This window comes from Microtus oregoni, unplaced genomic scaffold (genome assembly GCF_018167655.1).
Source record: "Microtus oregoni isolate MIOR12 unplaced genomic scaffold, Mior012 000018F_ref0000195, whole genome shotgun sequence".
Lineage (NCBI taxonomy): Eukaryota > Metazoa > Chordata > Mammalia > Rodentia > Cricetidae > Microtus > Microtus oregoni.
In genome coordinates this window covers 11,093,156-11,117,398 of record NW_024543077.1, presented here as the reverse complement: position 1 = coordinate 11,117,398, position 24,243 = coordinate 11,093,156, and the positions used below count along the sequence as shown (strand labels likewise).

Genomic DNA, 24,243 nt, shown 5'->3' with positions numbered 1-24,243 from the left:
TTCCATGTGATGTCTTGATTCATCACACGTGATCTCCTGAAGAGCACACTGTGAAAACTAGGAGCAACAATTCTCAGATTTTACGCATATGCCTTAGCGTTTTTTCTTTTGGAAGTGTTTTCCTTCTCTAGTTCTACTCTTTTGTCTTCTCTTCTTGAATACCAACATGCTTTCAAGTAAGGTTCTGATGATGTACTCTGAAAGGTAAAAAAGTCAGATGCTGAGTGACTGTCAGCAAGAACATCTGGGGAGATCAAGGACCAGCAAAACTCTAAGCACAGCTTGGTGGCTCACATGCTAACAAAGTTAATCGCACAATAAAATGGCCACCATTTTATAAATTTTCAGTGTTGCTCCCTCTCCGGGCCTGGATTAGGCTGGGTGATGTGTGAGTGGCGTGATAAGCCCCTTCCACTTCTGGACTATAATGGGTTTTTATGCGGCATCATCTTTTAGAAGAACACTTAAATCTTAAACATACTTGGGATTCAAAGACGACTATCAGATGTCAAAACCTAGACTGCTCAGTGGGATGATGGGTGTAGACGAGACAGCCAGCAATCAGTCAGTGAGCACTGGAATGCGCCCCTGAAGACCAAGCTGGCAGTAGCTTTGCTACATGAGATACCCCCAGTGTAGCCTGTCTTTTGATATATTTTTTTAAGAGGCATCAGAAAACTGGATGTTTAAACAGGAATTCTCATTCTTGATGTTTGCCAACTGTCAAATGAAAAGTAATAGCTAATATTTAGTTTGATAATCCAAAGGCTTTTGCAGGCAAGTTCTACTTAGAATGCATAGAGGAACCTTGAGGAGTTGAGAGGAGACATAAGACACACACACATCAATTGCCTTACTTGCGCAGATTTAATTTAAACAAATAGATGGTGAGATTGGCTTACATAAATTAAAAATATGTGCACCAAAGCAATACCAACTACTTTTAAAAAATGTAAACAAGCATGAAAACAATGTATGCAGTAACAAGTCACAGGAATTGCCTCCTAAGTGGTAGGTGGGATGGCCAGGCTAGAAAGGGAGAAATCATAAATAACTAAAGGAAAGGCCTTTTCAGGCCACTGATGATATGAGCTATGCCTTGCATACCCAAAACCTCAGTGCACATGCTTACAGGGTAGAAGGGAAAATTAATTATAATTATCAGTGCAATGGGTTGTCCCATGTGAATTTATCCTATAGTCTGTGCAATAAGAGAAAAGCGGAGGCTGGGAAGAGATAATAATAAATAAAACCATTTTTTTTTTCCCCAAAAGAAGTAATGTCGTAGAAACTGTGGAAAAACTTTTTGTTTCTTTTGGTCTCAGCAAAGTGCTTGGTACTATTGTTAAGAAGGGAAAAGGATTTTATATTGCCTTCTCTTTAAGACAGAGGCCAACTAGCTTGAGACAACATGTCAACTGCTGCAAATTCGCATGGAAACATGAAGCATGAAACAGTTCTGTTGTATGAGGCAGTGCTGAGACAAGGTCTCCTGCAGCCAGGCCTGGCTGCAACCTCACTGTGTAGCCATGTAAAGATGTAGTGTGTCTATGACTTGATACTGGGGGATGTATTTAGGAGTCCATATATTTGCATGGTCAGATTTGATTAACTGTATGGATCACGCACATCCATCCTTACATACTCTTCTGTAGTCAAACATTACTCAGAGTCCAGAACAATGGCTTTCTGTGCGTGGCAGTAAAAATGCAAAAGGAACTCAAAAAATTCAAGGAGATGCTTTCTTGCCATCACGAGTATTCTGGTTCCCCAACTAAATTGGAAGACAAAGGCTCCTGCAGGTGAAATATGAATAGGAATGGATTCTAGAGTGACTGGCTCTGCAGGCGAAAGGCATAAGGGACCACCGGGAAGACTAAGGATTGGTAAAGAGGTTTAATGCGAAGAGGAAGCTCATAGAGAAGCTTCTAAGCACACAATTAAATATCTGAAGACGAGAAGGTTTTATCTTCTCAGAAAGTAGACAAAATGGACTGGGAATTGGATTGTAGAAGAAAATGAAGTGGCTTTTAGTGAAGTTTTTCTTCTCTATGCACTTAACATAATGATACATTATCTTCAATTTCAGATATACTGGCCGAGCCCAGCAGGAAAAGTAGAAGAATGCATAATGAAAGGAAAAGACACAGTAAGTACTCTTCACTGTAGGCTAAACAAAGCGCGGATTCTATTCTTGGTTGCCTGTAGTAGGAGCTCCGGGGCTGCATTCCACCACCCAGCTCCCGCCACCGGCTAGATTTATCCGAAATAACAACACACAAATTGTATTCTTTTAAACACTGCTTGGCCCATTATATCTAGCCTCTTCTCGGCTAACTCTCGCACCTGGACTAGCCCATTTCTAATAATGTGTGTAGCACCCCAAGGTGCGCTTACCCGGAAGATTCTAGCCTATGTCCATCCTGGGTCGGAGCTGCCCGAGAGAGAGGAGCCTGGCGTCTGTCTGAGGCATTTGCATCTGAGAGGAGCTGCATGGTTTCTGAGCTCACTTCCTCTTCCTCCCAGCATTCTGTTCTGTTTACTCCGCCTATCTAAATTTTAACCTATCAGGGCCATGGCAGTTTCTTTATTTAACCAATGACCTTCTTCCATCAGTTGCCTATAAAGCAATGAATCAATAAAGTTTTATTTCCTGTCAATGACATATCTACAATTTTTTCATAAAGAGAAAAGATACACAATAAATACATTATTCTATAAAACTAGCTATAATGTAGAATTGAAAGAAAAGAGGCTACCATCCTGAAAGGAGCATGTGTTAAACAAATTCATGTGCTGTTATGCTGTGGATGTTTTACTTACATGTATGTCTGTGCATCACATACATGCAGTATCCTCTGAGGCCCAAAGAAATCCCTGGATCCTCTGAAACCCTTAAAGATGAGCCATCTCTCCAACCCCAGGGAACCTGTTATTCTTTTATAGTTTATTAAGCTTGGGTTGATAAACTCATTATACTAATGTTTATCTTCTGACTATTTGGTAGAAAAAAATCATAATTGTAGGTGCTTCTTTTGCTAAATTTGAAGGACTAGATAAGAAAAGTCAAACTCTTTAAGATTTCCCTTCACTTTGATGAATTTATTAGAAATGTAGAAACAAAATAAGGTCACAGAGCTTAAAGAGATGAAGCAGGAAAAGCTTGGGGTCTTCCCTGGTATCAGAAGCAAAGTCTATCCCTGTTAAACCTGGAGCCCATGAGGTACAGGAGTGAGAAGTGCTGTTCTCTATGCTGTTCTGACTCCCTGATGTGGGTGAGAGGCCTACATGGAATGAGTGCTCCTTTTTCTGATGGAATACATGGTTTGGAGGATGGCCATAGGTCTTTCCTTGAAAGCAAACTTATCTTTGTTTCTCCTAAGCTTAAAAAAAAATGTAAATGACTACACATTATTAGCAACTCCCAATTCTCTGTTGCCACTGGAGCATAGCCAGGACATGAGTCAACGCTCTTCTTGCCTTAGTCCACGTTGTGATGCTGAGAATCGAACAGACTCGCAGCCCATGGCAGTCGAAGCCAAAATGGGGTCTAATTGCTTCTGTCTACCAAGTGACAGGATGTCAATAGGGGAAAAGCAGGTGCTTCCAGCCATGTGAGGGCAGAGAATTTCTCCTTGTCTGCATGGTCAGATTCTATTAACTGTATGGATCACGCACAAAGTGCAATGTTACATATGTAGGAGCTGAGCGGATAGATCTGTGTGCTCAGGAATGCAGTTTGCACTGTTACCAAGGGGCTTAACATCCTGAGAGACTGCACGGCAAGGTCAATCTGCTGGACTTTCCATCCCAGCCAGTTTAGAAGAGAGACTTGAAGGAGAAATCTTGTTCTGTCCATTTTATCACTGTGGTGAATATTTATTTTAAGGTACTAATTTTTAGGGCTAAAAGGGGTTAGTATTACTCTTGTAATTTATTTTTGATGACATAGTGATGTCTAAATTGATAGGAGGATGTTTTCAAAAATTGATTTGGCTAATTTGGTTTGAAGCAATTTAAGTGTGTGCATGTAAGTGTGTGTGTGTCTGGGGAGTGTATGACGGTGATGAGCCTGCCTGAATGGTGGAGATGTGACAGCATCTGATAAAGTGAGTGTGTGTGCACGTGTGTGCATGTGTGTGTGTGAGAATATGTGAGTGTGTGTGTGTGCGTGTGTGTGTGTGTGAGAATATGTGAGTGTGTGTGTGTGTGCGTGTGAGTGTCTGTGTGTGTATGCATATGTGTGTCTGGGGTGTGTATTAAAGTGATGAGCCTGCCTGAATGGCGGAGACGTGACAGTGCCTGATACAGTGAGTATGTGTGTGCGCATGTGTGTATGTGTGTGTGTATGTGTGTGTGCGTGTAACAGCAGTTCATGAAAAAAATAGGCTATAAATTTTAAAGAGGGCAAAGAGAGATACATGACAAAGTTTAGTGGGAGTAAAGGAAATTATAATGGCATTATAATGACATCATAATGTCAAAAAATAAAGACAATTTTCAAAACTGCTGTGGCAGGAGAGCAGAAACTGACTCTCTGGGAAGAGGCCACTGGCAAGAGAGCACAAGCAGGCAAGAAAGGGTGAAAATGGCAGAGATGCAGTGTCAGTAGAGAAAAAGCAAGTGCTGCCAGCAATACGAGGGCAGAAAATTTCACCGTAGCCACACGGAGTCTACTATGATCTTGAAATGTTCATAAAGAAAGCCATCATTTTGTTAAAATAAGCACATTATATTTAAAAGTAAAATATAGTATTAATTATGACAAATTCAATAAAACTCTGATGAGTTTTCTCATTCTCATATGTCTATATATTAATGCAAATAAAAAGGAATGATTGGAAAATGGGAGGACAATAGCTGGCAAGTTCGGAGCACCAGACTCCTTGTTTGACTTTATAAGTGGGTGCAGCAATGCATGAGTTAAATACTCTTCTCTGTAATCTGAAATTTAAAGCTAGTGCTGCCTGGCTGGGATCCCCAGGAAGTGGTCTGGAGTCTGCTCTTGTGCACACAGCTAACAGAATGCAGCACACACGTGTGCTTCACCACCTATGGCTTCTTCTCTTCTATCGCTGCACACCTGAGGATTTTCACCAGTTGCCACACGAATTAAATATTTTACGCATCATTATTTATAGACAAATTATTGACCATTGCACTGCAGCGTTTTGTAGCAAGACCCTCAAAACATTTGCCAATCAAATGTTGTTTCTAATAGTTAATATGTTTAAAAAAATCTCCCCCAAATTACATTTTATGTGAATTTATAATTTCGAATATGAGCACTATTTTGCTTACCAAAACTCTGTAGTGCCAATGAGGACTTCTAAATCTAAGGGTGCAGCTTTCGAATTTTGTTTAAATAAATATTAGATACTCGATTTTACTGCTTACTTTGGGATATTATGGCATTTTCATATCATGGTTCATTTTTTTTGTCAGAATTTCTTTTGCCAGTTAAAAACTTTCAAACTATTAAAAAATTTTGTAGTACCCTGCTGTCAACATCATATATTTTCTTAAGAATAACGACCCTTTTCTAATTACTGGGTTTTTAATTTTATGTTGGTTCATAAACATATACTGTTGTTAAAAATGGCAGCCCTGGGAATACTTTAATTACATGGGGACTATATTGATGCAAATTAGTGTGACTGAACACATTCGTGAGAATGCTATAAAAATGACTTACAGAATTATAACAAAAAGCATTTCACATTTCACTGCTTATTAAACACGTGTCCCTCACACTAGTTGCTTTCTCCCAGGTCCTCGTCTTCCTTATCCCACTCTCTTTTCCTTTCCCTCCCGATTCAGACTCCTTTTCTAGGAATGAGGGACAACAAAGGTCAAAGGTAGGTCAAACATTTGTTCCCTTCTAACTAGGTGTCTTTTCAATCCCACTTTAGAGCGAGTGTGCCAACTATGTCCGGGTCTTGCATCACTACAACAGAACGCACCTTCTGACCTGTGCTACTGGGGCCTTTGATCCGCTTTGCGCCTTCATCAGAGTCGGGTACCACTCAGAGGTAAGACGGATGTTATAAAGGAAAGGTTGTGCAATCTCCCTCAAGAAAGACAGGACCATTTGAGTTGTGCCTATTTAATGTACTTGAGACAGAGGACTGGTCTCCCTGTGTCTAAAACCCTCTCAATCTGTGAACCAATTAACTTTTGGCATTTATTCACCAAGCAATTTTATTTCCTTAATTGTCTGATTAAAACAGATTTTGCAACATCAAAGTGTGTTGTCTACTATGCTCTTATATATGTTTTACTTATGAATTCTAACTAGAACATATATTTATATGTATGTACACAAACAGATTAAGAAAGAGGTACACATAAACAAAGATAAATACAATTTATATAAAGTTCTGCATACTGTACTTTACCAAAAAAAAAAAAAAGTAAAGCTTTTTGATTTTATAATTACGTTCTTTCCAGCCAAGTGAGGTGGGAAACACAGTAGAAGGAGAGGTTTCAAAGCAATAGCAGATAAATCTTAGGGTGAGATGCCATGCATCTTTACACCAAACCTTCTTGTGCAGACGGCAATGACTGCAAGTCCCACTCCTGCTTTTAAGAAGATATTGTTCTCTAACAAAGGATTCACCACCTTCTTCGCCTCCTGCTTCTTCATGACGGCGGGGACCGGGGCCACCTTCTTCCCCTTGGCCTTCTTTCCCTTGGGCATCTTGCCGGGCTGGAGGAGAGAGAGAGCCTGGTTGAAGAACTTTAGACAGAGATATAGAAGAAGACAAGTCAGACCAAGGACAGGTCACATAACAGCACACCAGAAATTCTGTTATCTCTTTACAGGCAGACATATGCACAGCCAGCATACATACATTTTCCGTATTTATCTATCTGCTAGCCAGCCACATAGTCTCTCTGTTTTCACTCATTCAATGACATCTTTGCTGCTCCTTCACTTTCTCTGAGCAGAAGATTCTAGATTAGGACTATTCTCATAATCCCTTCAGTATTTTAAGATGCTTTGTTAGCTCTACTTTTTTAGGTTCTTTTAATTTTTTTTAAATTGTATTAGTTCTTTGAGAGGTTCAGTGTACTTTGATCATGGTCCCCCCTCCAGCTTTTCCTTATCCCATCCATCTGTGTCATTAAAACAACCACAACAAAAACAAACAAAAATGTAACACAAAACAAAACCCACTAAGACCAGTTTGTGCTGCTCTTGGATATGTGTCACTTGCCTAAATAGGACTCTCCCTCTCCCAGCAGATAGGTCCCAAAAGAGGGGTGGGACTCTGAGCCCACTTCCGCTCTCCATGGTGGCACTTGGTCTGGCTTGGCTTATGCAGGATTTGTCCATGCTGTCACGGTCACCCTGTTGTCATAACTACCTTGCTGGCACAATCACCATGAACCCACATGTGCAGCTGTCCTGCTGGGCCTCAAAGAATTCTTTCTTGGTTGTCACTGACAAAAAAAAAAAAAAAAAAAAAAAAAAAAAAAACAGTCTTTGTCTCCTGCAAAGATTTCTGAACATTGTGAGCATGATGTGCGCTACATGTCTTCCACTTAGGAGCAAATATTCTACAGTCTTATTTTATAAACCTCGGTTATTGTGGGTCTCTGTGCCTAATGTAAGTATGGCTTCATGCACATCGACTCTAACTTGTTAGAAGAGGCTTTCTCTTTCAAAATTGTATTTATTTCCTTGTTTCCAGCGGTCATCTGAAATGTACCTCTGAATGCAGAGGTCTTTGGCAAAGCATAGCTGTATTTCTTAGGCTATCAAGGCTGTCGAGACATGGGTTCCTGTATCACATATGTTGATGTTTTACAAAATGTTCCTTTGATAACATTTCTGCTCCCTTCGGTCACTTGTGTTTTCCCTGCAGAGGCTCCAGTGTGTATAAGTATTTTGCCTTCTAGATATCATCTCACAGGTCACTAGCTCAGTTCACTGTTATTCATTTTTTTTTTTCTCTCACGACTGTGAGGGTTCTCAGGACTGAGACCCAGTTATTAGGCTTGCGTGGCAAACAAGTCACCTCACCTAAGAGGCTTATTTTTGTTCTAGAAGAAAAAGACTATGCACAGTATCCCTTGAACACTTCCACTTGCTTGCTGTCTTAGCAAATCTATAAAGTGCCCTGTGATTCCCCAAGAAGATTCTTCCATAGTTACCAAATGCTTCCTTCTTTCTGCTTGACTAAACGCTAAGAATAAATTCCTGCCATAGCTGAACTTAAAGTCATAGTTGTCAATATTTTCAACTTTTCAATCATGACTCAGGGTCTGCTCACAAGTATAATTCAATATACTGAATGATTTGTAACTCATATATGTAGCTCATATTATCACAGGGTGTAGAAATTTCAGGGCCCAACCTCAGGTTATAGATTCTGCCCTAACTTTACAACTGAGCTACCCCTTCAATCTTTGCTGGTGACATCTCAGTAAGTCCTCTATGTCGGCACCCACCATTCCTCTCTACATGAACCACGTGGTTTCTCAAGAGAAAATGCCTTCACTTTGCTCTTGCTAATGTCTAGTGTATCCAAATAGCTTTGTATTGGAGACCAGCTTTGACAAAAAATACCATTTACCAGGGTAGGTGCGTGGGGATCAGTGAAAAGAATGAAGATGCTAGTGAAAATAATATAACAAAAACATAGGATAGTATCAGGAGGGAGTTCCAGTGAATACTGAAATCCCTGTATTTAATTTTCCATATGGTTTTACACCTCAATACAGCAGGAGAAGAAGACAAAAGACTGTTTTAATATGATACAAAAGACAACTCAAGTTACTTGCTTCAATACTTTGAGATATCAAGTCATTAGCATTCTGTTTTTAGGCAGTGAACCCACCTTAGACCAAGTATCCTGAAGGCAACCATTCCCTAGATCAATCCTCCTATTTCAAAGAAGGAGCAGAACTTTGCTCAAATCTCCTGACCATTGGTTTGGGTAGAGTGGATGGACCCACCTGTATGGGCCATCTTAATGTCAAAAGAACCAAGTAACCACACCCTACGTCAAGAATGTGTAGCCCTGGTTGTTGTCAACAGTTTTGAGCAACCTCAAACTCTCTGACCTTCAGACAAGGTGGAAATAGGCTCACATTTTTGGGCCTCCACAGTTTTATACAAGTTGTTTTCCTTGTTTTAATCACCATGGAAAAGTTCTTCCAATACAAATTATAGTTGTATTAACAAAGCAGAAGCATTTTGTAATTAAGCTGCATGTGCATAGCATTGAATATCCAGTGTCATGCAGTTCAGTATGAAAGCTATCTCATTAAAGGAATCTGTAACCCCATGGTAATCAGAGCAATGAGGGTTCTATTCCCCGTGCACCATGTGCAATCTTGGAGTAAATGAAAAGTTACCAATTATCATAGTCGAGGCAAATACTTATGAGAAAGCTCACAGGGAGTCATTCTGGGTAATGTTTGCAAATACTTGACTATTTGTCTATGTGACGTGAAGAATAGCAAGGAATAATGGTGGGGGAAGTATACGGATGACTTTGGCGTCACACAGTGCTACCTGAAAGTTTTCTGAAGACAGAAGAGGAGAAGATGGAATTTTGAGTAGAGTACTCAGACGATATGACATTAACTTGGATTAATTCAAGCAGGAAAGGATAAAGGGCAGAGAGGCATTGGAGGAGCCTACCGTAAGCATCTTGGCAGAGCAGAGAGTGTTTGACAGTGTTGCCACAATACCAGAGAAGGATGTATGGAGCTGAGGTGAGAAACGGATCACCACCAGACTGTATACAAGTTGGCATTTTTATTCACATGTTGCAGGAGTTAGAAACAGCTCCAGGTGTATTTCTTGTTTGTTGGGGAAGACTTTCAGCCTTCAACATAGAAACACGGAACTCAACTTTAACTCAAAAAATGGTAGATTTTCTTGAGGCCATCACAAATGCTCACCATCCCGCCACAACCTGGCCCACTTTGTCCTTTTAGCCTACACCATTTTTCTAATTTCAGCTTCTATGAAAATAGATTTCTATATATTTTCTGCTGTCTTTTGATGAGCCTCCATTGTCTGTGGTCATAGTCCTGCCTTTCTCATTTTGCTTCCTGGCAGCACTGACCTGGATTCAACTAGAACCTTTTCTGTTACTCATTTTGTGTATAGTAAGTCTTGTTGAACTTTTAGAAGGACTATAGAGCTCAGAATAGATAATCACCTTCACAATGTAGGACCCCTATTCTTATTTTGTGAATGCTCCAGTTTGTGGTTATGTATTCTTCTAGCCTTTATTCCTGCTCTTTTACCCTGAATGTTACTTTTTCCATGTCTCTCTAAATATCCTTTTCTCCGAATAGTTCTTTTCAACTTCAAGAAGCACCCCCTTGGAGCAATATGAGCATGCTAACTTAGAGTCTCATGGGTCTGCAACCTGCCCCAAATCCCTTGCAGTCACTCGGAGATTGGTTTAGCAAAGCTGCTGAAAATTTCAGCTGTTCCCTAAATGGTGTTCCTCTGCCAAGAAAGCCTTGGAAACCCGGGCTCTTCTCTCTGTTCCTGCTGTAGTTCATGGCTACATGAAGTCCTTGCACGGGTGTTGCGTTTGGAGGCAGTTGTGATGGGTGTTGGCGAGACTGGTTTTGCTTTCCCTTGCTGCTGGCTCTGTTGTTCTGGGAATTTATAGAGACTTGAATGCATGCCTCTGTACAAATCTAAGGCTTTACATAAGCCACACATGTAAGTTCATAGCTAACTTATGACTCAAAGAAAATGGAAACTGTACTGTAAATAATAATAAAAGGTTTACACCATAAAAAGCAGAGCTCCTGATGTAAAACATGAGTTTATACATAAGTGGCAAAAGCCTTGAGATTCTAGGAAAATTAAAATGGCCTTTAAAATGTAAGAGTTCTCTAAGAACAGTGTTTTTAGCATGATGGTGTTAGCATATTCCTATTGGTGTGAAATTTCTGTTTTACATAATGAATTATTAAAACTGTGGCCACTTGGCAAACACATGTATCGGTTGCATTGTTTTCGTGGGGCTGGATACCAGGCACTGTTCAGTTGGTTCTCACGCTCAGGACCCCCAGGCTGAAATGAAGGTTTTACCCAGGTTCTGGAGTCTTTGGTCATGTTCGTGTTATTATTGACATGACTTGATTTTAAATTCTAAGACTGAAGTCTCCAGCCTCTGATGGCTGTTTCTTACTTGAGAGAGGCCATAGCAGTTCCCCTATGAGAAAGCTTTATTATAGTGTAGGACCACACTTCTCTAGGGCCAGCAGGAGGAAGTCATGTCATGAGACTTACTCAGGGGACTGACTTTCCCATCGACAGGAAGTAGTAATAACCCAGGGAAGGATTGTCATCCATTTCACGGGACTCACTCACCACAAGCAGGGAAAGGGAATTTCCCAGGGAGTCCTTACCTGGGATTGGAAATCCTGGCTGCCCCTGGCAAAGTTCCCATCTTACACCTGTTCTTTTCATCTTTCGTGGACAAAGAGAAGGTTTGATTAAGCAAATGCTTTTAAGTTGGGTTCCTGGGGAAGACAAGCAAAGATACATAACGAAAGACTTGAAAAGAAGAGGTTCTTTTTAAGTGGGAAGCCTAATAATTGCTTACAAGTTCAGTGGAGGTTAGGGGATGACTGTATGGGCCATCTCCTGAATTTGTATATCCAAATATGGAAAAAATTGATTGTCCTTGAAGGCGTGTTTTTAAATGTAGACCGCTGTCATGTTTTATAAGTATAGAGTGTATTTTTTCAGTGTAATTTTATTTAAGGCATATTTATATCACTTTTTAAATATGCAGACTAAATTAGTCATGCAAATGTACTTTGCACCAAAGAAAATTAAAAATGAACTTTAGGAATTTCAGCATGTGATTTTGATAAGTTTCCCCTACTGTGAAGAACAGCAGCTCAGCTATTTAAGTTTGGATGTTATTGGCTTTACAATCATTGGGGCTGTAAGTCTCCCTCCAGAAGAATATAAAAATATTGGAATATATGTTAGAGACAGTCCCCAAGTAACATTCTTGTCTGTGTGCGCTGAACTTTGTAGACAGAAAATGATTTCCCCCCTAGTTGTGTATAGTTTTTCTAAGTATTCACATGTTTTAAATATTATATTGTATTTCTCCTAATGTTGGAAACTCGATTTTAATGGAGACTGAAAGAATGTGAATCCACAACATTGTAAAACATGTGTCTTAAAAAGACAGACTTTTTGTTGTTTGCTTGTTTGTTTATTTGCTTGGTACTGGGCCTTGCTGTGCAGCCTATGTTGGCCCTGAATTTATGACCGTCCTGTCTCAGGCTGCTGAGGTCTAGCATTGCAAACACGTGGCATCGTGGCTAGCAATTTGGTTTTTTTAACTAGGTATGTTTTTCTCACCAGTGTTTCATTAATGTTTGGTTTCTTGATGTATTAATCTTGAGGCTCTTTATAGTGTACAATAAAAACCTTACTGCAATATTAAACTCATTTCGTAACAGATTTTGGATTTTCAAAATTGTTCATTAGTGTTATTTATCAGAAACAAGTGTGTTAACTTAAACAACTGAGGTCAGTGTGGCCATGCATTTAATATTCTTTGCATTTTACAAAGAATTATTCCCATCTTAATTTGACAAATTATTTTTTTACTCTTGTCTCTTATTTCGAACTTTTAAAACAGTAGTTTCAAAATTTGTTCCTTTTGATATGTTTCTGTTAGATCTATTTTCTTTATTTAGGTAAATTTTTCAATAGTAGGTTATAAATAAGATGTGGAATTAAATATAACATGTAAATCGTTGAAGCCATTTGTTCTCTGAATAGAATAGTTCTATGAAAATATGCACTTTTATTTATCAACATTTATATGTTTATATATTTTTAGATATTAAGATATCATTTTATAACAAAAATTCCAAATTATAATTTATACCCAGAATGTTTGTATGGCGCTGTACGTATGTGGGATGGAAATATTTTCTTGGTTTTAGATGGTATATAAGAATGGTTTGTCAATTTAAAGTGTTCAGACTTTCTTATGCTTTTATTTCAAACAGATGAATGAAATGTTAAGAGCATTATTGTTCGACTTATATTTTATTTTGTGATCAAAGGAACTTTTGCACTCAAGTATAGATGGTGTCTGTGTGTGTGTGTGTGTGTGTGTGTGTGTCTGTGTGTGTAACTTTGACTAGAAATGTAATAGAGATTAAAGCCAACAAAATGACAATCATTTGATGCTATATTCTCAAAGTGGACTGTCTATATATTGGAATAGATAATAAATGCTAAATGTAGAAAAGAAAATTGCAGCAAAATAACAGCTATCAAACATAAATGCTATGTGATTTGTCATTTAAAAAGAAGACCAATTTTTTTTTCTGTAAGCTGCTCCAAATCTCAGCATATCCAGATAATTAGTTATAAATTACAATTGAAAGACTTAAACAGTAGCCATTATTTTAAGAGAAATTATATGTCTATATTGGAATATCAGTCACTCAATGTATTGTTTCATTTGATCCCTTTACATAAAATCGCAAGTTGTTACTTGTTAAATAAACAGAGACTACCTGAAGCTCACAGTCATTATTTTTGGGATCTTTAAAATCCATGGGATTGTGTTAAAATGGCTGAGAAGAGGTTGTTTCTTGAGGCCTTCAGCTCTTGCCTATCTTACCAGGATAAGCTGGTTAAGTTGTTTTCTAGGGGAAGGAAAACAGGTGTCCCTACTATGTCCACCTGTGAAGGATCATCCTCTTCCTGGGAAGGCAGCCCCTTTTTGCGCATCCTCGGTGTGTGACACAGTTAGGATGAAACTGCGCTCTATGTCCTGAGTCTGCACTGAGAGCTCAAAGAGAAAGAGATTTGTACCTGGGCTGCTCAGAGCCTTCCTGTTGGCCATTGGTGAATGAAGGTCCAGAGGAGGCTCGTGCTGAACCAGAACTGTGGCTAATTAAAGAGCTTGCAGGCGTAATCCCCAGGGAATGAATTCACGTGTAAAAAAAAATTTTTTTAAACCTTGAAAAATAAATGCACGGAAAGAGTCTTTTAATGAAAATGTGAAGGTCGCCAGTGCCAACTCTCTTCTCGCCTCCTCCCTGGCAGTCCTAGATCTGATTCAGTTATCGTCACTCAAAACAGCGCGCGCACACAGACGTACCACATACACATACAGACGCATGTGCGCACACACACTTGCACACATGCGGAGGAGGTCTATTTCTACCTCAATCATTTAAACACGCGCCTAATATTTGTAGGGATACAGAGACGATAATGTCCCCAACTGTGGTTTATTCAAGAACAGTAAATCATGAGGTGAGAGTGAGCCAGGGGAAGCATGGCACTCGTGTGGTTGGTTGGGCATCTAAAGGGCAAGTGAGTGTCCATGGCGGCCGCCCAGCAAGCATTTGTGTCTCTTTCGTTTGATCAGACTTTACACGGGCAGCCATATGCCTAATTCAGCTCACAGATGTGCGCTGCTCGTCACAGCCAGCGTCTCTTGTTTGTTTTCTTTTTACGTTTAAAAACCGCTTGGGTTCACACAGTAAATTGTGATTTCCACTGGACCCTCATGAAAAGACCAGCGGGGGCCCGGTTCTTGTCGCCACACTCCTGACACAGAGGCCTGTGTTTAACAATGTCCCCATCACTCCTGCCCACAATAAAGGCTTACACTAGCCTTGCTGCCAGTTTTTATCTCCACCTGGTTCTGACTGGCACTGGCATTGGTGACTTAAGCTCCAGGGGGACAATAAACTTTAAAAGCCTTAAGTACTTATCCAGTAGTTAGCTGGTAACTATGCCCGGTATGAGTGAGGGAGTGAATGGAAGTGACCATGCTTTTATACCTCGAAAACAATGTGGCATTTGTAAGATGTCCAAATTAAGAAATTTCTGCTTTCTTAATACATACGGTTGTAGTAACTTTGGGTTATTTCGCTTTGCTTTTGGTTTGGCCTTATTTAGAAAAATTAGCTCAAGTATATATAAAATAAAAGAAAGTAAAAATAAAATATGAATCTTCTCAATGTTTTTATCTTTCTTTTGTAGAATTTGTCTTACTCTTGGAAAGCTTTGGTAGTCTCATATTAAACATTTATTTAATTTACATTTTAGTTTTTCGAATATAAATTTATAAACCAAGAAGAGCAGAAATGTTCTCTAAGCTCACTTTTAAATAACTTGTTAAATGCATGAATAAAAGGGTACAGATTCTTCTTAAAGTCCCTGTGAACGGGTTTCAAAATTCAACATGTCTGTGTAACCAGCATGAGACGAGAAAGTACACGTCCAGTGTCTCATGACGTCATACCCCTTTCCTGCGCCTCCGCCAACCCCACAAACAGCCGGGTTCTAACTCTGTCACTGAGTGGCTTGCTGCTTTTGGAACTGAACTCTTCAGTTCGGCTGCTTTTACTCAATAATCCGCTGAGATTTGTTCAGACTGTAAGACGACAAGTCCCTTGCTGTTCTTGTACCCCATTTTTCCTTTCTTTTACTGGATATGAGTCAACTCATTTATCCGTCCGTCCTTCCTTTCCTGACCTTGAGGGTCATTTGCAGCGCTGCTGTCGTCTTGTTGCTCGGAGCATGCTGGTCCTTGTAGTTTGTGGACGTGGATGTGCTCTTGCCGAGCTGATTCTCAGAGCACAATTTCCTGTGCTCAGCTTCAGTAAAAACCACCAGATGACTTTTAGTCATGGACTCCCTTAGCTACCTTTCAATCAGACGCCCACTCACGGTAGCAGCCGTATTCCACAGACTTGCTTCCTATGGTCTCATTATTCTCAACCTTTTTATGGGTTTCTGGTGACATCACATTGTGATTCTAATTTTTGATGACTAAGGAAGACAAGCACATCTTCCAATGCGAAAGTTGAAGATTTTTTAGTCATTTTTGAAGACATCAGTTTAGTGAGTAAGAGTGGTTTGGCATTTACCAAATAACGTTTTGGGGGAGGTGGTTATGGCACAGTAAGTGTAAAGTGTCCAGTGCTGTGCAGTATACAGAAAACTCTCTGTGCAATTTACTCCCAATCATAAAGCATTTGCTTTTTAAAACAGAGATAAAATTTAGGTGAGGATTCTAAAAATGGGATGGGGGATAATGAAAGTGAGCAATAGGGTTATAGATAAGGTGTTGCTGGGGATATAGGAACAAGAAGTAGAAATAAAAGCTCTCTGAGGCTGGTGTCATAGGACCCGCTTCCAGGCAGGACAGTGTGACATAAGTCCGTGGTACCCACACAGTGAAAACAGACAACTGACTCCCACAAATTATCTTCTGATCACTATATGTGCGTGCGCACGTGCACACCCACAAATAAGTAAACATATAAATGTCAAGAAACAAAGCAACAGTATTTTCAGTCACGGTATTTGGCATCTTCACTATAGATGTAAGTCCAGAGTTAGCTGTGTTCTGTGGTTCTGGGTGTACGTTTAGGATTTAGAAACATGTGAGCTTCTGTGAAAGTTTCTTCATATAATGAACACATCTAAAGGTTTATAAATGTAGAAATCTCTATACCTTAATTAGTATATTACAAGGATGCAGTAATACTGTCTTTGTAGCCTCAGCGCTTCTGATTACATTTCTAAATGTGTATAAAATCAATGCAATCACGAAACACGTATATTAATAATGTAGTTAAAATCACTTAATTTTGAGTGACTAGTATAGTAGTCATTATTTTGAAGTGGGCATGTTATTCAACCTTGCCATTCTTAATGTCTTATATCCAGTAGTATCTTTTCTTTACGAGTCCCCACGACTGTGGAGAACGTACACTTCACAGCGCTAGCAGGTGCAGAGGAACGGTAGAAACTTGCTGCGTGACTTCAGCGCTCATGCCAGGGACTCGCTGCCATCTGAGGTGATGACTTTTCTACTTTGTAGTAAGTGCTGTGCCAGTGTGATACCTCATTTCCATTTCACAGAGGACACAGTAGTGGAGGCTTTGTCCTGGCTGTATTACCTTATCACGGAAACGTCAGATAAATTCAGATGTTCAGTAGGCTCAGGAAGAAGGGAATCTAAAGGCAGGGAAACTCTAGCTAGAAATGTTCAGCATTCGCTTGAAGGCAGTGATTTTAAAGGGGAAGGGCGACCCTGGGAAAACTTCGTTTGTAATTTCAGTTAGAAATTTGAATATCATCAGGTGATGAGTGCTACTGGCTCCTTACCACCAGTCTGACCCCTACTAGAGTAGTCAGATAAAGGACCTAAGTGAGACCAGACTCTTGAGTGGTCACTGTTAGACACAGTACAGCACAGATGTTTGTAGAGGGAAATTTGGTACCCTAATTAAATATCTGCGTAACTAAATTAATTTGCTTATTCCAGGACACCACGCAAAATTGAAAAACTTTGTCAGGATTTTTATTTTTTTTTCTCCAATGAAAAGTGAGGGCCATTTTAAACAGAACTGAACTCTGGTTTTACACACTTGCTGTGTTAGGTCTCACAGCTTCACGTAGATCTCGTTTCTTGGATGTGATCTGGGGTGTTTGCATTGAGGAGTGGATGAACTGACTGGAATGACAGGGCCAGGGGTGCTGCTTATCACTTTACTTTACTAAAGACAGTGGCGAGGTCATGGGAAACCTCACGGCCCTGTTGCCGGGACAAGCATCATCTGTCAGGCACCTCTTGTCCCCCTTACCGGTACTAGCGCCATCAAGTGCCATGGAGAGCGGGTTTGTCTTCATTTTGCATCTTGCTTTTCTTTTTTTGCATTTAAAAGGCATAAAGAGGCTGTGGTGTTCATTGCTCTCTTATGCATAGCAACAACCTCGTTCGCCTCTAAAATTCAAACGTTAAACATGGTTTCATCCAGAGCTAGATAACATCCGAAATAATTGGTGAATTGGTATTCTGGGATGATTAGTTAGCATATACAGGCTCAGTTTTCTTTCTTGGATAAAACTTTAGGCCCTAAAGTTTAGAGGAATGGCATCAATGTGTCCTCTCAACAGATTTCCATCTGGGGAAAGGACCTTGTTCTAATTCCCACTGTTCTCCATGGTGGGTGACTGCAGGTTAACACAGCAGAGAAGCACAGGCATTGGGACTGGAAAGACCCAATTCAGTCCAGGAAGAGTCAGATTACCCATTGTTTACCCATGACCTCACCTTGTCTGTAACCAGAAGCTACTTTTTAATGCCTAGCTTGCAAGGACGCTGAGGTCTCATATGGGAAATTGTTGCTTTGAAACCGGGAGGCATTAAATGTTTATGAGAAGTTAATTCATTTTCTGTGTTGTCTCCAGTGACGCTTACACAGGTATTGACTCTGAGGACTTGAATACTTTCTAGTTCCAAAAACACACAGGGGGGTAGGGATATGGTTCAACTGGTACAGGGCTTGCCCGGTGAAAGCACAGAAGCATGAACTCAGATGCCCAGAACTCACGTCAAAGCTTGGCATGGTAATAAATGTCTGTAATACAGTATTGGGGAAGCAGTGACAAGTATGTCCCCAAAGTTCACTGGCCAACCAGTCTAGTAGGTCCAGGCAGAGTAAGAGACCCTGCCTCAAGACATAAGGTGGAAATTACAAAGGAAGACATTCAAAGTCAACATCTGGCCTGCACACATATTCATGCACATATGAATGAACATACCTTAGAGGGCCAGGGGCCACATCACATAGAAGGATGAAACTCCCTTCTATTTGCCACATCTAAATTTAAATTCTTGATTTATCATGTTTTCCTTTTCATAAAAAAACTCCACACATTCTTCAAGATGATTCAATGCATGTCCTTGATTGTGTCTTTAAAATTCTCCTACTCTAATCCACTCAATAACTTTCCTATCGCTTTTATTTCTCATCTTAGAAACATACTGTTCTTTTTACTGTTTGAGAATTTCCTTTGCGCATACAGTGTTCTTTGATCATATCTCTCCCCCACTCCTTTCCCTCCAATTCCCTCCATCATCTCCCACCAAATTTTATATATTCCTCAAAACAAAATAAAGGAGAAACACTGAGCCTTCTTAGTGCTGTTGGCATGTGTGTACTGTATGACCACCTGCTGGAACATGAGTGACTTGACTGGGGCCACATTACTGAAGAAAACTGACTCTCCATCCTGGAACAGCCACCAGTAGCAATAGCTCCCTAGCAAGGGGTAGAACTTTATGAACTCCTCCTCCTCCCTATGAAGATATCGGCTGATTTAATCTTGTGCAGGTCTTAATGCCTACAGATACATCTTCTGGGAGTTTATGGGAGCAGTGGCCTTGTATCTGGAAAATACATCCACTCCCTCTGGTGTTTACAGTCTTCCCACATCCTCTTCCTCAATGGTCCTTGAACCCATTTAATCTGACTGTATATAGTCATTTTGCCTACCGGCTCATCTTTTCTTTTCCATGTCAGAACCACTATTATCACAGACCATTCCATTAACTTAACACACTTTCACCTGCTTATTTCTAGTGTCGAATTCATCTTGCTAATCAATAAATATCTTCACATGACCAGGACTTGCTGTTGTGCCCCAAGTGGAAGAAATCCACATGCATCTCTCACACAGGCATGTCCCTTCCATCTTAGCTGCCCTACATCTCCTTAGTCTTCCTTCCATCTTGATTGTTCATCTAATCCTGTGATTTGATTAGGCAACCTGCATTTCCTCATGCTTCTCTCCCCAATTCGTCATCTCCATTTACAACGAAACAATTTAATTTTTTTATTCTAAGATTTCTTATGGGTCGCTCAGATACTTGTGAATAGAACTATCTGTTAGTTGGTGTATGAGTTTGGATTCATTTCTTCATAAATATGGAACTGTGAATCTTTATTTGTAAACCCAGGATAAAATTACCTGTATTGTTGTAATAGCAATGCAGTAAGATATTAGCTCACTGGCAGAAAGTATTCCTAATATTGACTCTTAGCAAATTGCTGTTTTATTTCCTCATTACATCTTAGAATATTGCCACTCCTCTCAAGCCATACAGCCCCAACCTCAGGGTCAGAAATAGCTTTTAATCACTACTGTTCACATGACACTTTTATTTAACTAATACTTTATTATAGGAGCTGTTTACATGGAGTTAATCATTGTGACATTTGAATTGTGTTTCTACTTAGCTCAGTGAACAATTTTGATCTCTGATGTTCTTTATAGGATCATTGTACATTTAATGGTTATATTTAATAGTTGTGAGCAAAAATAAAGGAAAATAAACTGGCCATAGTGGCACACACCTTTAATTTCAGCACTTTGAGAGTCTGAGACAGGCAGGTCTCTGTGAGTAGTTCAATATCATTCAGGTCTACATAGTGAGGCCTTGTCTCAACAAAACCAAAACAATAAGCAAATAGATGATAGATAAATACATAAAATAAAAAGAAGTAAAAGAAAACACGGGAAAGCACTTTATGTTTGTAAAAAGCTCTGAGGAAAGAATCAAATCTCAGTTGCATAGCGACACATTCATGGAGTCGCAAAGCTCACTAGATTTGAAGACCCAACCTAATGTGGCAGGTCATTTGGTAAGACGTTTACTGCTCTGGTCTACTCCTTCAACTATGGAAACATGTATTACCTTTGTTTAGGCTGCAATTGTTTACTTGTGTCAAGGTGTGTTGCTTTTGCCTATCCTGCCTTTATTTAATGATGTAGAGATGTGTTGCTGTTCCACCTTGCCTGCCTAAGACCCGATTGGTCTGATCAAAAGCTGAACAGCCAATCGCCTGGTAGTAGAAGGATGGGTGGGGCTGGTGGGCAGAGAGAATAAGTAGGAGGAATCTAGGATCTGGACAAGAGAAGGATGGGAAGGAGGGAGAGAGAAAGGGAAACGCAAGGTTAGGCAGGCAGGCAGGCAGACACAGAGTAGGGCATACAGAATGAAGGGAAGTTAAAAAGCCGCAAAGCAAAACCTAGATGAAGAGAAACAGGTTAATTTAAGTTATAAGAGCTAGTGGGACAAGCATAAGCTAAGGCTGAGCATTCGTAGCTGATATTACGTCTCTGCGTCATGATTTAATAGCCTGGTTGGTGACCCGAAGAAAGCTTGCTGCAGTTTACTCTGAATTCTGTTTGTTCTTGAATCACCAGATGCTTCTGAAAGATCCTGGTCATCAGTTCAAAGTTTAATATAATTCTATTATGCACAATATTCTCTTCCATATGTACACATAATGTGTATGATATATGTACATACATAAGGCAAGAGAGAACTATACAGAGATAAGCAAATATATAGAGAGACATAAATCCTTAAATGAAATACATTAGGGGGTTATTATGCTATCTGTGTACTAAGATAATATTTCTACAGTTTGGTCAAACGAGGACTTAGGAACAGAGAAAAAGTGTGGAAATATATGCTCAGATTTAATATCAGGCCATGAAGCACAGTTTCTTACTTCAGATATAGACTTTGACTGTGATGTGGGAGTCTTAATATTGGAAAACATTACTTAATTCTTTCAAGATTAAGAATACTTCAGGAATAATATTCTTTGTGCAAGAATAAGATAGCTCAATATAGGCACATTTCTTATTCTATGAATTTCTTCCCTCCTTGAGAAAAAGCTGGGAGTCCTTTAATCAAGGCTCCTCAGAGTATTATGAACAACTTTGTCCATTAGCCCTATTTTTCAGATTTTCTTTGTTGACACTATTATGTCCAAGAACTCTGTGGTTTCAGGCAGGCTGAATGACGGAGCGGCTGCTACAGAAAGCATGCTTTTCCACGCAGCTGTCCAGTCCCTACTGCACAGATGGCGGATTTATTTTCTCTTTAACCAGCAGACCCTTTCTTCCCCACACAGGACTGGGATCCTTTGTGATTGTGTATGACTCAGTGCAATTGCAGCACTCAGAGATTTGGGGAGTTTTCAGATGTGCCCAAGGAAAGGGGCCGAGGGAGAGCAGAACTGGCGGGTTGTTTAGAGAACTGTCTGCATGCTAAAAAGGGGTATGACCTCATGTGAGGCAGATATTCATCATTTTATATAAAGCATCTTTGTCCTCAAAACAGAATTTTGATTTTTGCTCCATTCCACATGGCCAAATTAACAGCAGAGAAGTACAGTTGAGGGAAGGTGCTGGGAGAAACAGGCTCAAGAAAAACTCCAGCCTTGCAGCTCAGTTGCAGCTAAGATTCGTCCTTCTTGCCTTGTGTATATGTCTGAATAACTTTTATCAAATTAACGCCAGTTAATGTTTTGAGAGTATATGCGTTTATTCATAATTTCCTATATATTTCTCCTACATTGTTATAAATTAACATCTATAAATGATTTAATCTTATACTTAGCTATGCAGATGGAATGCATATATTATACATATATTAATGTCATTGTATATCTTATGTTTGGTCAAAAATAGATATACTATAGCTCAATTATTCAGTATACTGTCTCCATAGAGAAATTGAATGCCTAAATAGAAAAATTCATAACTAACTACTACAGTTTCTAAAAAATTATATATACAGCAACCATACATTGAAACTGTTTTAAAATAGCCCATTATGATTGCTAATGTGCCTGGCATTTCACTTAGTAGACAAAATGATGACAATTGAACCATGATGCCAGTTTTAATCAAAGTTGGTTTACTTCTGCTGTTGCATATCTTGAGCTCTGCTTTGGATACTGGGTAATTTGTTTAAGTAAAAGGAACACGGATAAGCTACCCAGAAGGCTCATTGTGTCATGGTGATATTGTGTCAGCTGCAGGTCAGAAGTCCCTATGGACCGGCTAGCTATACGTGATGGATTTTTTATCCCATTAGTTAGTGGTTTTCCAGAATCAGACCCAGATGATAATAAGATCAATGAATCAGAGGCATACTGATAATAAAATCAAAAGAAAACTTTGCTGGTGTTTCAAGTAATTAAAAATGTACTAATCTTCTTCATCTCAATATTAGATATTCAATTATAACTTTTCAAAATTTATTTTTACTTAATTAAAATACCATTGCATCATTTCCCCTTCTTTCTCACTTTTTCCATTCCCTCTCATCCTCCTTTTGCTTTGCCCTCTAACAAATTCTCAGGCTTTTCTTTAATTATTATAATTATAATCAATACGTAAATGTAATTATTGAATTAGTGTGACACATATGTGTACTGTTTTGGGTTGATCCTTGGTATCGGGTAACCATTTAGGGGACTCCTCCCCAGGAAAGGCTAATTCTCCCTCTCTCTCAGCACTTGTCGGTTGTCTGTTGCTCTTCATCCAGAGGTGGACTCCGGTGAGATTTCCCCCCGACATCTGCTGTGATGTTTAGGTGTAGGAATTGTGTTGTAATAAATGATGCAGTTGATTTTTTTATCTTTCACATTGTGCATTTCTGTAATGCCCTCCTTTTTTCTTTGATGAGGGGAAAGAGATAGCCTTATCTGTGCTTAAAAAGATAAGTATTTAGACTGCAGTTAAGAATTAATTATACCGGCAATTTGGGAAAACCGAAGACAGTGGTGTCTGCTGGCACCTACTCTGCCCAGCCACAACACCACCCTGACACTGGGCAACAGTTGCAATGTTGAGATGAGTCTCAGCAATAAGCGCCATTAACTGTGGCGCTTCAGAAACCAGAAAGCTTCAAGCAGACCAAAGACTCTTTGCAATAATTATTTGCATGTAATTCTGTTTGGGTAAAAAAAAAAAAAAAAAACGCTGTGTGGCAAACTGCAGTTTCCAATGTCACTACAATGAACGAATGTGCGATGGATGGAAGGAATGGTGGAGGAATGGAGAAGTTAGTGTGTGGCGCAGGGATGGAACTAAAGGCGAGTTGGTGGTGAGAGGCGTGAGAGATGGCTGCAGGGGAAGGGGAAGATGTTGCTGAGTAAGGCTGGCAGGGTGCTGGGCAGCAGCCTGGAGCTCTCACAGGCTGTTCCGAACACGCTGCCCAGTCAGTCACACAGTCACCATAGTTCTGAGCAAGGACAGCATGTCTGGGATGAAGAATTGATTATTTTCTGTTGAACCACAGGTTTATGTGGATGTCCGTGGTCTGGGTCGCCACGGAGAGGTCATAGCTGTGTGCAGTCCATGCTGCTGTTGAGAGCCGTGTGTGTGCAGTCCATGCTGCTGTCCGAGAGCTGTGTCTGAGCCCATGGTCCTTAAAAAACAGGCAGGGAAACATTTTAAGGACTATAATATTTTGCATGTGCTGAAGAAAGCTTAGGGGCTTGTAAGAATGTTGATAGAAAGCATTTGAGATAGTAAACCCGAGGTAAGGGCTAAAATCAAAGTCGGGACAGATGTGGCCCAGCTGTGTCTTCTCTGGA

At 39.8% G+C, this 24,243-nt stretch overlaps 1 protein-coding gene across 3 annotated transcripts in view; it reads left to right on the top strand.

The window, feature by feature from the left end:
* LOC121459110 (semaphorin-3E-like) overlaps positions 1-24,243 on the top strand; it is a 224,529-nt gene that overhangs the window by 141,735 nt on the left and 58,551 nt on the right. For all 3 annotated transcript variants that reach the window (XM_041668631.1, XM_041668630.1, XM_041668632.1), the window contains 2 exons: positions 2,090-2,149; positions 5,913-6,032. In XM_041668631.1, coding sequence (XP_041524565.1) covers positions 2,090-2,149; positions 5,913-6,032 — 180 coding nt within the window. The remainder of the gene's footprint in view (positions 1-2,089; positions 2,150-5,912; positions 6,033-24,243) is intronic.